This window comes from Octodon degus, unplaced genomic scaffold (genome assembly GCF_000260255.1).
Source record: "Octodon degus isolate 3935 unplaced genomic scaffold, OctDeg1.0 scaffold00030, whole genome shotgun sequence".
Classification (NCBI taxonomy): domain Eukaryota; kingdom Metazoa; phylum Chordata; class Mammalia; order Rodentia; family Octodontidae; genus Octodon; species Octodon degus.
In genome coordinates, this window is record NW_004524606.1 from 10,858,301 (window position 1) to 10,873,571 (window position 15,271).

General features: G+C 40.5%; 1 protein-coding gene across 1 annotated transcript in view; it reads right to left on the bottom strand.

Annotated features, from left to right (window-relative positions):
• The window catches only part of Shq1 (SHQ1, H/ACA ribonucleoprotein assembly factor), a 121,473-nt gene that overhangs the window by 103,848 nt on the left and 2,354 nt on the right, over positions 1 to 15,271 (bottom strand). The window contains exons 2-5 of the mRNA XM_004629545.3: positions 11,018 to 11,082; positions 9,034 to 9,156; positions 8,145 to 8,305; positions 1,208 to 1,320 (exon numbers count right to left, since the gene is read on the bottom strand). Coding sequence (XP_004629602.1) covers positions 1,208 to 1,320; positions 8,145 to 8,305; positions 9,034 to 9,156; positions 11,018 to 11,082 — 462 coding nt within the window. The remainder of the gene's footprint in view (positions 1 to 1,207; positions 1,321 to 8,144; positions 8,306 to 9,033; positions 9,157 to 11,017; positions 11,083 to 15,271) is intronic.

The following is a 15,271-nucleotide window of genomic DNA, read 5'->3' on the forward strand; positions in this document are numbered from 1 at the left end:
AAAATCTTGTTTTGAGATTTTGTACCACTGTTTTTATTTTTTATTCTTTCTTTAAAATAAAAATAACTGATGTCAAAAATAAAAAAAATAAAAAAAAAAGAGCACTTGATAAGCTGGAAGCGCTCAACAAACAGGAGAAGTGATTACAGCTGCACATATAACAGTTTAAAAATTCTTGATCCAGAGCTTGGGAAGAAAAAGAAGTGATGTCTACACCAATATGCAACACCCATTCTGCACATATCCAGGCCAGCCATACCCCAAGTGAGGCCGAGGACAGTGTGAAAAAGTGCTGCTGTCACAGCCACTAAGACGGACCACAATCTCTCATGCAAGAGATTAATTAGGTAAGATCCTTATGCACACAGAACCCTCACCCAGACACATTCTAGCTAAAGACAAAATTAATGCAAATGATAAATACAGCAAAACTCAAAATTAGATTCTAAATATAATCTATCATGCATGATAATTATTTCTTCATTTGAAACAGATCACTGATTATAGGTGCAAGTGTATGAAAGTGTTAGAAGTCCCTGGATCAGCAGAAATAAGGCACATGATTCAAACTCTTAGGAAAATGTGACATTCTTCCATTTATGTATACCACTAATTACTTAAAAAAAAAAAAAAAAGCCTTCTTTAAAAAAATATAGGGGCCCGCCCCTTAGCTCAGTTGTTTAAGTGGCTGCTTCAACAAAGCAGTCAGCCTCAAGTTGCTGTGGTTTGATCTCCACAACTCCAGCCAGCAAAACATGCCCTGAAGGCATTCTGAGCCAGCAAAAAAAAAAAAAAAAAAAATATATATATATATATATATATATATGTGTGTGTGTGTGTGTGTATATATATATATATATAGAGAGAGAGAGAGAGAGAAATAAGACTAAATTTGTGAGGTTTTATATATATATAGTTTCTAATACATATATATATGTAACCTCACAAATTTAATCTTATTTCTAAGCCTTGTGAAAAAAAAAAAAAAACTCAAAGTACATTAGACAAGTTCTCTGCCACTGGGAAGAATTAGGAAGCAACATGTACAAAGACCACAGAATTACCACACTTATGTTACCTCTAATGTCAAGGTTCGGAGGCATCCCCATTTTCTAAGATCCAAAATGCACATGCCCCATAGAGTTAGAGACACAACTTTTTTGAATGAATGTCAAGTAAATCACTTCTTCAAAACCTCAATACTCACAGATAATGGTCAGGATCAAATTTGGCCAGCTCAGCAGTGAGGCGTTTCTGCCTTCGTTCAGCTGCGGGGGTGAAATCTGGATTCTTAACATCAATAACTTCACTCAATTCATCCTAGGCATGCCCAGAAAAAGAAAAAATAATTGCTACATATTTTTGGCATTTAAAACTCAAAACTTGGGGCTGGTGAGATGGCTCAGTGGTCTAAAGCGCCTACTTAGAACAAGCTTAGCAAAGCCCAGGGACCGCGGTTTAATCCCCAGCACCACATGCCAGCCAGCCCGCCCCCTGGTGGGCTGAGCTGGCCACACACACACACACACACACACACACATAAAATATTAAAAATAAATAAAGAAAACTAATTTAAAAAAAAATAAATAAAAAATAAAACTCAAAACTTGGCCAAGAAAAAAATGTCAAAGCACAAGAAGAATCTACTTGGTCAGTAAAGCCTCATACCGCCTGGGACCCTTAGATTCAAAACCAGGAACTGCTTATTAGGCTACTGTACTGTTGAAAGGTCTAAAAAAGGTTCACCATTACTGTTAGCAATTGTCACACAGATGATCTCATTTAATCCTCACAACAAACTTAAGTGAGTAACAAATATTCGGGTTTTAAGTTTTACATAAAAAGCAGAATGGAATGAACCCCCCATAAGCAAGCAGCAACACTTAATTCTTCATCTATTTTTCTCTAAAGATCTGAAAGCTAATGAAGGTAGAGCAGTCTGAAGATCAGACATTTACAACAGACTTTCCCTATAGTTAAGCTCTTCCTAAAGGCAAGTCTCAATTACCATATAAAAAATATATATGCAAAACCATACATTCTACTTAGTAAGAGTTTTGGGGGCAATTTTGATGTACATGGCTTTCCATTCCAAAATTCCAACTTTATTGTAACTGTCTTCACTAAGATATACACATATTAACATGTAGCATGCTTTCCCAGCAGAATCCTAAAGAACAGATGTGTATTAGGAAAACTATCTAGGATACCAAACATAAATAGAGGGCCCTTCATGGTACTTGTTTTGGTCAAGGAAGTTTATATTTGTAATTCCATGAATAAATTATTGGAATCTCATCAAGTTAATTCCAATCTACCATACCCAGTATGACAATAAAGACATTACGGTATATTTGTAGTTACAGGGAGCCAAAGGGTGCCAAGTCCAGCCACAAAGGTGGCTATCCAGTACAAAGGTCTCTACCCCAGGCCTAACCCGGGTTTTATTCATTCATGAAGAAGGGAGTGGCTTGACAATGAATGACTGTGAGCATGGCGGGAAGTAGGTGAACGCCGTGAGCGAGGCCTTCATTTACTTCTGCAATATGCAACTGTGTCTGTGCTTCAGCTCTGATGTGTAACCTTTCAAGCCCCAGGAAGTCTTAGACTCTATCCCAGCCAGTGGGACACTGGCTCTTCTTCCCATACCAACAGAGCTCACACTAGGGAGCAGCAGGTAGGGAGTTTCTTGTGCGGAACACAACTGGTCCAAAGACTACCCCCCGCAACTTGGCCAGACCAATATGCATTGCTTGGCCAGACCAATATGCATTGCTTAAAGCTAATTGAAGGGGCAACAAAAAGTCATAGCCAGCTCTGTACATATTAATACATGGAAATAGGGTTAGACTCAACCAAAATGGAGACAATGGCTCCTCTTTCAAGGAGTCACCCAGGTTCAATGACTACTGCTCCCTGGTACTCCTTGGCTTTCTCCCTGCTTTGGTTTCCTTACTTGTTAGGAGCACTTAAAAAGGGAGGGTAGAAATTTAAATGTTCCACTTCATTATTTCACCTGAACCAGATGTGTGGCCATAAATAAAGTATAATTAATGAGTCTTGGTAGGTAATTTTACATTTCAGAGAATAAAGGGACCCGCATAACCACAGGCATTCAAATCATTAACGACACTGAGACATAGCGACTTTAGCACAGTTCTGCACCCCCCACTCCAGCTGCCTTTCAGTCTCACATCACCCTCCTTTTCGGACTCATGTTCACTTAAGCCACACACGAGACTGCTTTCCATTCTGGAACACACCAATTCAGTCTCCTTCACCGAGCCTCTCCACTTACAGTGCCTGTTCTCAGCATGCAAAACTCAGTCAACGGTCCTGTCCTCAGAATGGCCTTCTCTGAGCACTCTAAGCATAGTAGCATCCATGCTGCTTGTCATGGCTCATCTTTTCCTTCACATGTCACTGTCATTTATTTGTTATTTGCAGAATTCCTGTCTGGCTCCCTGTTACAGGAGGAGTCTGGCCCATCTTCTTTGTACCGTACCTGTAGCCCTGAGCCCAGCATTCAGTACTAAACTGTCAAACAGCAAATAGAGGCCTGCTGGGCTAGGCACGGCTCTGAATGCTGAGGGGCAATCCAGTAATGAACACATATGAGGGTCCTGCACTTACTGCAATGAGAACTGACCAGTGAGAAAGGAGCTCCCCTCCCTCTCCCCTTCCTCTCACTTCTGCTCTCCCAACTCTGGGCCTCCACTCTGGGCCTCCTTGTACAGGGACGCTATACGACTGCTCACAGCAGTACAAACCCTGCCCAGGCTTCCTCTACGTATGTCACTCATGGAGGTCCTGTCCACAATGAGCCCTCAAAATGAACTAAAGCAAAAGAAAAGGCAAAGCTAGTTTGGAATCTATACGCCTAAGGCAACAATCAACCAAAGAGAAAGTAGAGAGGATGAGAATGTTGAACTACAGAAGGAAAGAAAGGATTCCTTTTTTTTTGGCAAAGAACTGCTATGGTCACTAGTCAGCTTAGCTCCTTAAAGATAGGTACTGCCAAGCAAAGATCATGGAGGATTTAAGTCAGGCTTATGTATGTTTAGCCATAGATAAAGCGGAGCTAATTCTGACAGAAAATGAAGGCTGTGCACATCTGGCCAGTGTACATGCTGGAAACAAAGGCCTCTGATCCCAGTGCAGCCAAGGGCAGGAGAGGGCCAACATGGCTGGTACCCCACAGTTGTTGGCAACAGGGGTCCCAGGAGCTTGCTGGGTTGGCACCCGGAGACTCTCGGATTGTGGCTGCTGGCAGCCACCAGAGCCAAAGCCTGTTGTGCAGCCCTGACTTTCAGCAGCCAGGGCAGCTTTCCAAAGGCACCCTGCTGGCTGGCAGTAATTTGAGAAAGGAAAAAGGGGGTGTGTCTACATGTGTACCAACAGAGGGGCTGAAAAGTCCAATTCTGCAAAAAAACATTTCATTGTCTCCAGCATAAAATACAGACATTCACAGACCGGCTTAAAAGGCTGGAGGAGGAGGGGAGAAAGTAAAAAAGGCTATGTCCCCCATTTTTTATTAGTGTATATCTGTTTTTGTTGTTTGGTTGTTTGCAATACCAGGGACTGAACTCGGGACCTTGTGCTTTCCAGGCAGGCACTTATTCTACTGAGCTATCCTCTTGGCCTGATTATTAGAATATATTTGGCATGCAAAATAGTTACGTTTATTTTTGGTAATCAGTATAGATATATAACACACTCTAATCATTTTTGATCCTTTTATTATTCCTCTTTTAGAAGGTCATACTATTGCTTCTTGGCCTTTTGGCTAAGATCAAGTATAGAAGGTCATACTATTCAATGTAGATAAAATACTTGGGTGTTGGAATTATGGATGACTTTTTACTTTCTTTTGAACTTATAAGGAATCTATGTTGCTTTTATCTTTAAAAAAGTTTTCTTTTTATTTATTAATTTGGTACAGGGTCTCACTACACAGCTTGGACTCGCAGTAATCCTCCTATCTCAGCCTTCCCAGCACTGGCACTACAGGGGTACACTACCATGTCTGGTTTCAGTGGCCAACACAGCGCACCCAGGGCATGGCATGTGGTACCAGGATCAAACCCGAGTCCCTGCACTTGCCAGGCAGGCCCTTGGACCACTGAGCTATCTCCCCAGGCCTACTGCTTTTATCTTTCAAAAAATAAAACCATTTTTTTTTTTGGCAGAACCAGGAATTGAATTCAGGCCCTTGCTCTTGCCAGGCAAGTGCTTATTCTATTGAGCTATCTCCATGGCCCCAATAAAACCATTTTTTATTTAAGATGGGGTTAACGCTGTAAAAGCAATGCTAAAATATGAGTAGTGAACAAAACTTAATGTATTTTTTTTTCCACATCTAAAGGCAGAACTAGAGACACTAAACGTGAGAGAAAACAAGAAGCACTATTTGAGAAAATGGACCCCTGCCCCTCACCCCACTGTGGCTGAACCAAGAGCTTCACCCAAGCCCACACCTTTATTTTAACCACCTGGCTTTACTATCACAAACAGAACAGCTGTAAATACAGAAGAACTCTACGAGTAATCATAATAAGGTTGTGATAGTATCTCATAAAATGTATCTACTTTAATACTTTGAAAAGACCACTTTTAATTCTTGGCATCCTGGTTCACTACGATTTCTCAAAGCATGGTTATTTCCTATTTGTCAAGAAAAACACCACATCCCTCAAATTTAATTCCTGTAAGAAAATCAAATGTAAGGACTACACACATCCATCAGTCTGTCTACTGGTCAAATGAGTACATCCCAGGAACCATGCCATGAAGACACGGCACTACTGAGCTGCGGAACACAGCACGCTCACAGTGCCACCTAACCTCGCAGGAGCAAGGTAAGCCTCAGGATTCGGAGTTCAGAAGAGAGGATGACATACGCGGTGTTTTACTTAATCCCCTAAGGATTCTCAGGTAGCAAAAATGCTGAATATTAACACTAAGTACATATTGAAAATAATTATTTTTTTAAAAACTTAACAAGGACTTAGATACAGTTTTGTTACCAGATTAAATGTTTTAAAATTTCCAGTTTTTGGCACTTTTTAGGGGTCCTAGTATTACCTATAAGGGGCTATACGCCTTCATGCCTAGCATTATACTCTACTTACATTACAAAACCTATAACAGTTCACTCTTTTACACAGCTTGCTTTGTCCTAGGTTTAAAGAATATGCAAATTGCTTACAAAAGCAGTGCTCTTTGATTTAAGATATGAAGACTTGGTTTCATTTTTTTCAGCTGGATGATAGGAATTTAGGTATTTGATATATTAAGTCATTCAAAAAGACAAAGAATATTTCACATATACATGCATGGAAACATCAATTTTGTTCTATTAATATGTACTTTTTATGGTTTTAAGTACCAACTTTAAAAAAAAAAAAAAACAGTTTTCTATAGTAATATTCTTCTAAACTCAATCTAAATTTCTTAACACAAGAACCTGAACTGTAAGAGAAGCAGCCTCACCCCTGGCACGGTGCTGCCGCATCCTCTCCACACTGTCAGAACCCCCTCAAGTGCCATCTTTCCCAAGAAGCAGCAGGAACGCAGGGGTCAAGCTCCCTGGCCTCGTCAAGAAGCGCTGTTAACCTGAGTTTACAACCTTTACTCAGCCTGAGGCGCATTTACCACAGTCTCAATTCCTCTCCAGCGCTGGACTGGCAAGCCCCAAACAGATCGGCACATCTCAGTTCCTGGCTAAACAGCCGAGATCTTCTCACTGTAGCTCCCGCTGCAGGCGAAACTCACTGTTCTCACTACCTCAGAGCTCACCAGAGACCGCAAGCAGGCAGAGGGAACACAGACAGGAGACATTCCAGCAGGAAGACACCAAGCTTGTAGAAGGAGACATTTCTCCAGCATTATTCATTATTCATCTCTCCTAAGGCCCAAATTTTCCCATTACAAATTGTGAGAACATTCTGTTTTTGAAGGATAGAGATCTTTACAGTATTCTATACTTCACTATTTTCCCATGCAGTATCATCTTAAATTATCAAAACAGACTTATAAAGTTGGTAAGCAAATTCATCTCCACATTATAAAAGATATACTTTATAATTAACTTTGTGTCTCAAATCTAAACAGAGGCAGAAATAGAACCAGAACCTATATCCTTGGCCTTTCCTTGACAGATCTGAATACAAACTATTCAGAATTTTAACTCATTTACTGGTACAGTTCTGTGTATCTTTTTTTTCATGTGTTTAGTACAGTGTCTTCAGGGTCTCACTACACAGATCAGACTCATAGTGATCCTTCCTGTTTTTCAGCCTCCCAAGTGCTAGGATTACAGGCGCTAGCCACCACACCCAGTCTCATTTACAGTCTCAGTGTGCCTCAGTGGTGGGGCCAGCATGGCAGGCCAGGGCAGTGTATCGATTATATAATATCAATGTATTTTTCTGATAAACCATATCTCATTTACATAGTACTATAATTTTCACTGAGTGCTCTGTAGAGTACAAAAGCAAAGTCATCAAGCTGGAGTTTCCTTCGACCATTTCTTTGTTCTGAATATTATAATGCACATAATTTATACACTTCCTCACCAACTTAGTTGCAGGAATAGAACTTGGTTACCAAACAATGAATGTCTGTACATCTTACAACAGCTGGAATATCTCTAAAAAATCTAGCATCCAAAAACTGAAGTTTTTTTGAGCAGCATTCAAATGAGACCTTCATTTGACCTTAAGAATAACAAGACCGACTAACTGCCAAGAACTCAACAATTTGATAAAATACAATTTCAACGTCACTGGAAATTCCTGCGTCTTTATAATTAAAGCCGAAGAGGTAAGCACATGAGCTCCACTTTTCAGAAGCATAAATCATAAAGCTTTCAGAAAGCATAGGAGAGAGGGTTTTGCTTTGTGCTTTGGTGACTTCACCTCTGGAGCACTGACGGAAGGCGCGGCAGACAGCAGCAGAGCACCTCTAACCTGGATCAGTGAGGACAGCTAGCAAAACAAGGAATGAGCATCGAGGGCCGAATACGAGCAAGGAGCTGAACTGCAGGCTCTGAACTATCACCTGCTGTAACTTCTATGAATAACCACCCAGTATAAGCAAAATTAAACCTAAAATATCCACGTTCTTTCAGAAAGACAACATACCTGTAATCGCTGAAACACTCCTGCCCGCAAGTTTCCGAAGCCGTAGGGGCACTGTGGATTCAAAGCACTTTCGGTCGCTTCCTCATAAGGAGTCTGGTCAATTTCCCAGTCAAGCTCTTCATCGTCATCTTCTACTACTTCCTCAGAAACTTCAGAAGCACCTAAATGAGTTCAATATTTTCTGTCGTAAAAAAGCACTGAATTTCCTAGGCACACCTGGGGAAAAACAAGTAAGGAAGAAGGCTGCCCAGGGGCGCCAGACACACTGAGGGTAGGCACGGCTCCACTGCTTATGACAGCCCACAAACGGAGCAGCGCAAACGTTCACTGGTAGCAGGGAACACAACCGACCGCGGGGCATTCCTATAGTAGAACATGACGCAGTAGAGGAACAAGATTGGCTTCTGCTGCAACACTGATGAACCTCACAAAACTCTGGTGAGTGAAAAAAGCCAGACAAAAAAGAATGTGGACAAATGAGACGGTGGTGGCGATCTCAAAGCGAGAGGGCAGACTAACTAAGAAAAGACACAGGTGGGATTTCCAGAGTTTTGGACATAAAGGTCCTGGTTGACCTAACTGATACGTTATTAACTGTTTGAATTGGACTTTTCTGATCTAAGTGTAAAAGGATAATACTATGCAAAGAGTTTTAATTGGCCAAAAAATGTGGATGGTTCACTAGGGCCATTTATGTCTATTAACTATAACTTAATTACATATAAAATATATATGTATATATATATAATACAATTTAATTATAATGAGCTGCTTCACAGGACCATCATATCTTTTTTCAGAGTCCTATTCACCAAGTCTCTTTCCTCTAGAAACATACACTATCCCAGGTAATTTTAGTTTTATTTCCTCTCAACCATAATAAATGTACCTATTTCTTCCACAAGTGGCTTAGCCGTCCTGGATTTTCTTGGTGCCAGAAGAGCAGTTAACATGTTCAGCCCTTCAAAATGTTGGCCAGGAGTTTCTTTGGGCAGTCGAATGGTAAAAAGTCCTAAAAGACAAATTTCTTTTATGCTTAGATACATCAAAATACTTAAAAACTTCACAATTATAGCTAAGAAATATATCTTCGTACTATATAAATCTGTATCAGACAGCTCTGAAACTACGCCCTTATTACAGGTGAGGCAGATTTAAATCATGATAGAAAAAGGCTCAAACAGGGCTTTCAGAACTGGTAATTTCTATAAGAAACTAACCTACTCAAGCTATAGAATGATTTAGTTTTACCGAGTATAACCTTAACCTACTTATACATTAAAATACAAGTTAAAACTTAACACTTACTGGCCTGAAAAGATTAAGAACTTAGAATTGGCCAATAGTAACTTTATAAAATACATTTCTGAACTGGGGGAAAAATCAGGATATCAAATCCAACAGAACATAGCAATAGTTTAAACATATACAAAATATCGAATAACGTAATTGTGGCTTTCTAGAGTTTCTTTGATGTCTCAAGGGACAATCTCCCCACAGTCTGTATAAGTGCCCTGCAATTCTATCTACACACATCTCCTCTTCTCACACTGAGTTTATCAGCCTTATTCAAATTCCTACATGATTATAGTATTTACCGCTCATATACACTTTTTTTTTAATTTTTTTTTTTTTATTTTTTTGAGAGAGAGAGAGAGTAGTGTGTGTGTGTGTGGCCAGCTCAGCCCACCAGGGGGCGGGGCCGGCCGGCATGTGGTGCTGGGGGATCAAACCGCGGCCCCCGATGCCCTGCCAAGCCTGCCCCAAGCAGGTGCCCCAGACCACTGAGCCATCTCTCCAGCCCCTCATATACACTTTAAATGCAATCTCTGATGCACTGAACTGCATCCCAACATATCAAATGTAACTCAACCCAAATACTTACACAGGCACAACTTCCCCAAACTCCCAGTCAAAATTTAGTAATTTTATTTCAATACATAACATATTTGTAATTAAAAGCTTTATGTACTAGCCAGGCTGGTGGTCTCATTATACTTCATTATCATATCAATTCTGCATTATGAGTGAAAACGGTATCACCAAACTCTGTCATCCCATTCTGTATCCTCATCCTAGCTCATTAGGGTCAATAAATGGCCACTGAATAAATTACACATGAGTACACAAGGCACTTTTATCCCAGATCTACTGACACAGGAAAAGGCAGTGGATTCTAGAAATGGAAAAGCTCTGTAGCTAGTTAAAATGAGGGACTTATTAATCATAAGAAGAAAACTTAATTAGCCTTTAATGTTAACATAGATCTACCTTAAAATTCAAGTTTGAAAACTGTACAGGATTCCTTTCAAAAGTTTATAATTCATATATACTTTCTACAATCAATGACCTTACATGTTCTAATTTTTACTTTCGAACGCCTACAGAATGTAGGAGAAGTATGCCTAAAAAATGGAAGCAAAGTTTAATTCAAACTTACTTTGAAGGACATTGTGAAACACATCAAAGAACTGAGGAAATTCTAACTGTCCAAAAAGTCATGAATTATAGGCACAGGCCCTGGACATAACAAAAAAAAAGTCAGGGCTGGGGAGAGAGCTCAGTGGTCTAAGCGCCTGTCTGGCAACCCAGTACCACATGCCATGATGGCCTTGTGCTGTGCCGGTCACTGAAACCAGGTGTGATGGCACACGCCTGTAATCCCAGTGCTGGGGAGGCTGAGACAGGAGAATCACTACCAGTCTGAACTGAGTAGTGAAACCCTGTAACAAATTTTAAAAAAACAAGTCAGAGAGCATGCTGCAATAGCAAGACATAAAGGTCCTTGAAAATCTTACATAGATCTTGAAAAACTTACATAGATCCTCTAACAGGAACAATGCAAAGACTATCAAAAACTCTAAAGATGGTACCTTTGTCTGCATCATAGGACCCCTGCTCATTTCCATTTTCTATAATTCTTCCAGGAAGGGTTAACCTGAAAATTTAACAAGGCTTCATGAAATACTGACATTACAAAACAGAAATAGGCACTAATAACAGTTTAGATTTACCCACTAAAATCTATCTCTCACTCTAAAAGCAATTCCTTAAGAATAGCACATCATTTGCAGGAAAATGGATAGAGCTGCGGGTCATCATGGTAAGCAAAATAAGCGAGACTCAAAAACAAACAGCATGGGTTTTCCCTCATGGAAGGGGAGGCATACATGAAAGAAGAAGGGAGACTTAGACAAGAGAAGGGGCATCAAGGGAAGGGGAGGCAAGGCAGGATATAATGGGGAGAGGACATGATAAAAGTCTGCTATACGCATGCACAAAAATGTTCCAATGAAACCCATTCTGTATAACTAATATGTGCTAATTGCGATGGTTGATTGTGTCAACTCGAGTAACAGAAGCTCCACTAAACTGGCTTAGCAGCTCCACACGCTAGGGTGTGGAAAACTCACTTGTCACCCAGATGGCATACAGGAGAAATGAAAGAAGACAGATCTGCTTCGGGATCTGTTTCTGTTTCTCTGGATGATGTCCAGCTTTCACCTTCCCCTTGGACATCATCTCCTGGCTCCCACAGCAGACTTTTCCAGCATACACTCCGCAGCCTTCCCTCTCAGACCCATCACCCTCCCGACACGGACTCACACAGGACACTGCAGTGAGCTCCAGACCTTCAACTGAAACTTTCGGCCTCCAGTGTGCAGACAGAGCCTGGGCTCTCCTCCACATTTGTCTCTGGGTGGCCACTTGTAAATTCTTATATAACTGTATATCTTGTGTTATATCTAGTTCTCTAGTAAATACTAATACAGTAATAGCAAGTTTCGAGGATAAAAAAGGAAATTCTAGAGCATTTCTTTCCAATTTTATCAAAGAAATTATAAGGGCCAGCCAAATAGCTCCAGGCACAGGGGCTGGGGGTTCGATCCCTGGGCCTGCCATGCTGGCCCTGCCCCCAGGTCACACTGGGACAGCAATTGAGACGGGGCATGGTGACACAGACCTATAATCCCAGCTCTTGGGAGGCTGTAAAGAGGCAGATTACTATGAGTCCATTTTAGTAGTGAGACCCTGAACACCCTGTAGACCCTTCCCTAAAAAAATACAAATAAATAAATAAAACAAAGAAATGATACCTTTCCCAACTAAGTGAAAACTAAAGATGACTTATCCTTCTTATTGAGTACCCCCCAGTCACCAATAAAGCAGAGGATGAAGAAAAGCCATTGTAAATACTAGTTATCGCTACTGTTATAGTACTTCCCCTTTTTAATGAATAGGAGAATTATTTATACACCAAGTTTTTCCAAGCAGGTGCTCAATAAAAGTAGACTAACTGGTTTCTAAAAAAAGTTAGAAAATGAAAAACAATAAACAAAGCCAACTGCTTTTATAAGGCAAATTACTACTTTTTTTAAAAAAAAAAAAGCTGAAAGCAAAAAAAAAAAAAAGCTGAAAGCAAGAGTTTGTAATCAAATCACACTATTACTGTATTCATATCAAAGGAAAAGAACCCATTTCCCTGCTGTCACATGTACCCTGCTTCAGTAAGTCTTGCACTGAGGCTCCAAAAGAATTTTTCCAAAACAGCAATCTGACTTCCACACTTCTTTGTGAAAAATCGTCTCAGCCACCTGACATTAACAAAATAAACTCATCGGTATGGCATATCAGATCCATTTCATACCATTCCAGACTTAAAGCCCGAACGTCTTTTCCTCCCATGCCCTACCTCCCTGGTTTCCACTGAATACCGTTAAAACAAAAGACCTAGCAAATTCCTAAAGACCCAGGTCTTCTCCTTTTCACAACCAAGTGCCCTTCTAAGCCCAGAATAGTTTATGGATAAATTAGTTTGTTATAATAGCTATAAACACTAACTTTAGTGTCACAATCTATATTGCCTTAACATTGCCATTTATTAGCACTCTAACTTCCTTTAGGCAAGTTAATTAACATTAGGAATCACACAATAGGTGCTGGAGAGATAGCTCAGTGGTTTAAGTGACTGCCTGGCAAGCTCAAGAACCCAAGTTCGATCCTCGGTACCGCATGCTGTGCAGATCACTAAACCTGGGCATGGTGACACATGCCTATAATCCCAGTGCTGGGGAAGCTGAGACAGGAGGATCAATATGAGTCTGAGCCACATAGTGAGACCCTGTACCAAATAAAAAAATAAAGGAATATCACAATAACAGGACCTATCAGACTGTTACTATGAGAATAAAAGAATGCAGGCTTACTAACAGAATAAGCAAGCAGTCAGAAAATGTGAGCTACTTACTTCTCCTAAATTCTTTGTAGGTATAGAGCTAAATTATTCCTGTGTAAGAGTAAAGCATAGCTGGGCATGGTGGTGCACACCACAACCCAAGCACTCTGAAAGGCAGTTCAAGTCCAGCCTGGGCAACTCAGTAACTTAGTGAGACTGAGACCCTGTCTGGGAGGGGAAAAAATGGCACTGGCACTCTCAGTGTGAAGGCCCTGGGTTCAATCCCCAAGAAAGAAACTAAAACAAAGCAGAACAGAGGAGAAAAAAGGAAATGAGGGGAAAAAAAAAAATCAACCAGTAACTCAATCATGTTTATTGATCTGTTTTTTGAGACAGATTTTCAACTCAAGAAGTGGGTCCAGATTTTATTTGTCTTTGGGACACAGTAGTAAATTTTATTTTCAAAGACTGCTATCTCAAAGCTGGGTATGGCAGCATATACATGTAATCTCAACATTCAGGAAGCTGAGGCAGGAGGATCACTACAAGTTAGAAGCCATCCTGGGCTATATGGATAGATCAGGGGCAGTAAGAACTATGCAGCAAGATCCTGTCTCAAAACAAACCAAATAAAAAGACTGCTATCTCATATTGCTAATGGCAACCACAGAGTCTGAATCCCCTCCCCTTAAAATTCAGCCAGCTTCTGGGGCTGTCTCAACCAATGCCATGAAACAGAAATTAAATTATGTGCTTTCTGTAGTTAGGTCATAAAAGGTGAAATGGATTCTGCCTTGCTTTTGAAAATGCCAGCCACTCCATTGTTAATCTAACTTTGCCTAAAGAAACACAAACAGACCAAGTTAGAAAACTACACGAGCCAGGCACACATCTGGAGTTCCACCTACTTGAGAATCAGAGGCAGGAAGATCACTTGAACCCACAAGCTCAAGATCAGCCTGGGAGTAATAGTAAGACCATCCCTGTTTTTTGGGGTTTTTTTGTTGGTTTTTAAAAAGCCCACAAAGGTAGGCCCTCAGACCACATGAAGATGTCCAGTCAGCTACTTCAGCCCTTATTTTACATCATTTCATCATAGTGGGGTTAGAATCTTTCAGCCACAAGAACCTTGTAATTGCCTGTGTCAGCGTGTTTAGGGGGTCCAAGGGAGAATTCCACAGATGAGCTCCCGAGGTTAAAGAACCTACAGGCGCAAAACATCGGCAACAACACCAGGCAGCATGGGGCAAAGCTTAGAGAGCCTAAGAGCAAAAGCCTTCTGTGTCTTTATTGTATAATTCTTATACAGGTTGTTATCTCATACTTACATTTTTGTTTAGTGCTGTAACCAGCACAAGCATGTATACCTGTGCTAAGTCATTGCTCTATAACTATATCCCACTGTGCACCTGCACTAGACAAGCAGGACCACATCCTCAGGTGTCTGTAGATGCCCCTGAGCTCACAGCCTGCTCTTACCAAATTCCTCGTCCACAGAAGCCAGGGCATATAACAAAATCGCTGGTGCTGTTTTACATCAAGTTTGATTGGTTATGCAGCAACAGATAACATACCAGGAACCCACAGTAAATAATAGGGGAACAGTCTGACCTTATTCACCATTTCAGTGATTTTAGTTACCTGCTCAAGGCCCAAAAAATAGACAAGATACACTTCTGAAAGAAAAGAAGCTCACATTCCTAGAACTTTTAGCACAGTGCATTGTTTTAACTGTTCTACTTTATTATTATTAAATTGTTATTGTGTCTAATTTATAAACAAAAATTCAGCTTAGATATGCAAGAACAAAAAAAAAAATCCTGCATATTCTGGGCTCAGTACTACCTGAGGTTTCAGGCATCCATTTGCAGTATTGGAAAACCTATAGCCAGTGTGCTGCAGCAGGCTGTTTCTTTTTTTCTTTTTTCTTTTTTCTTTTTTTTTTTTTTTT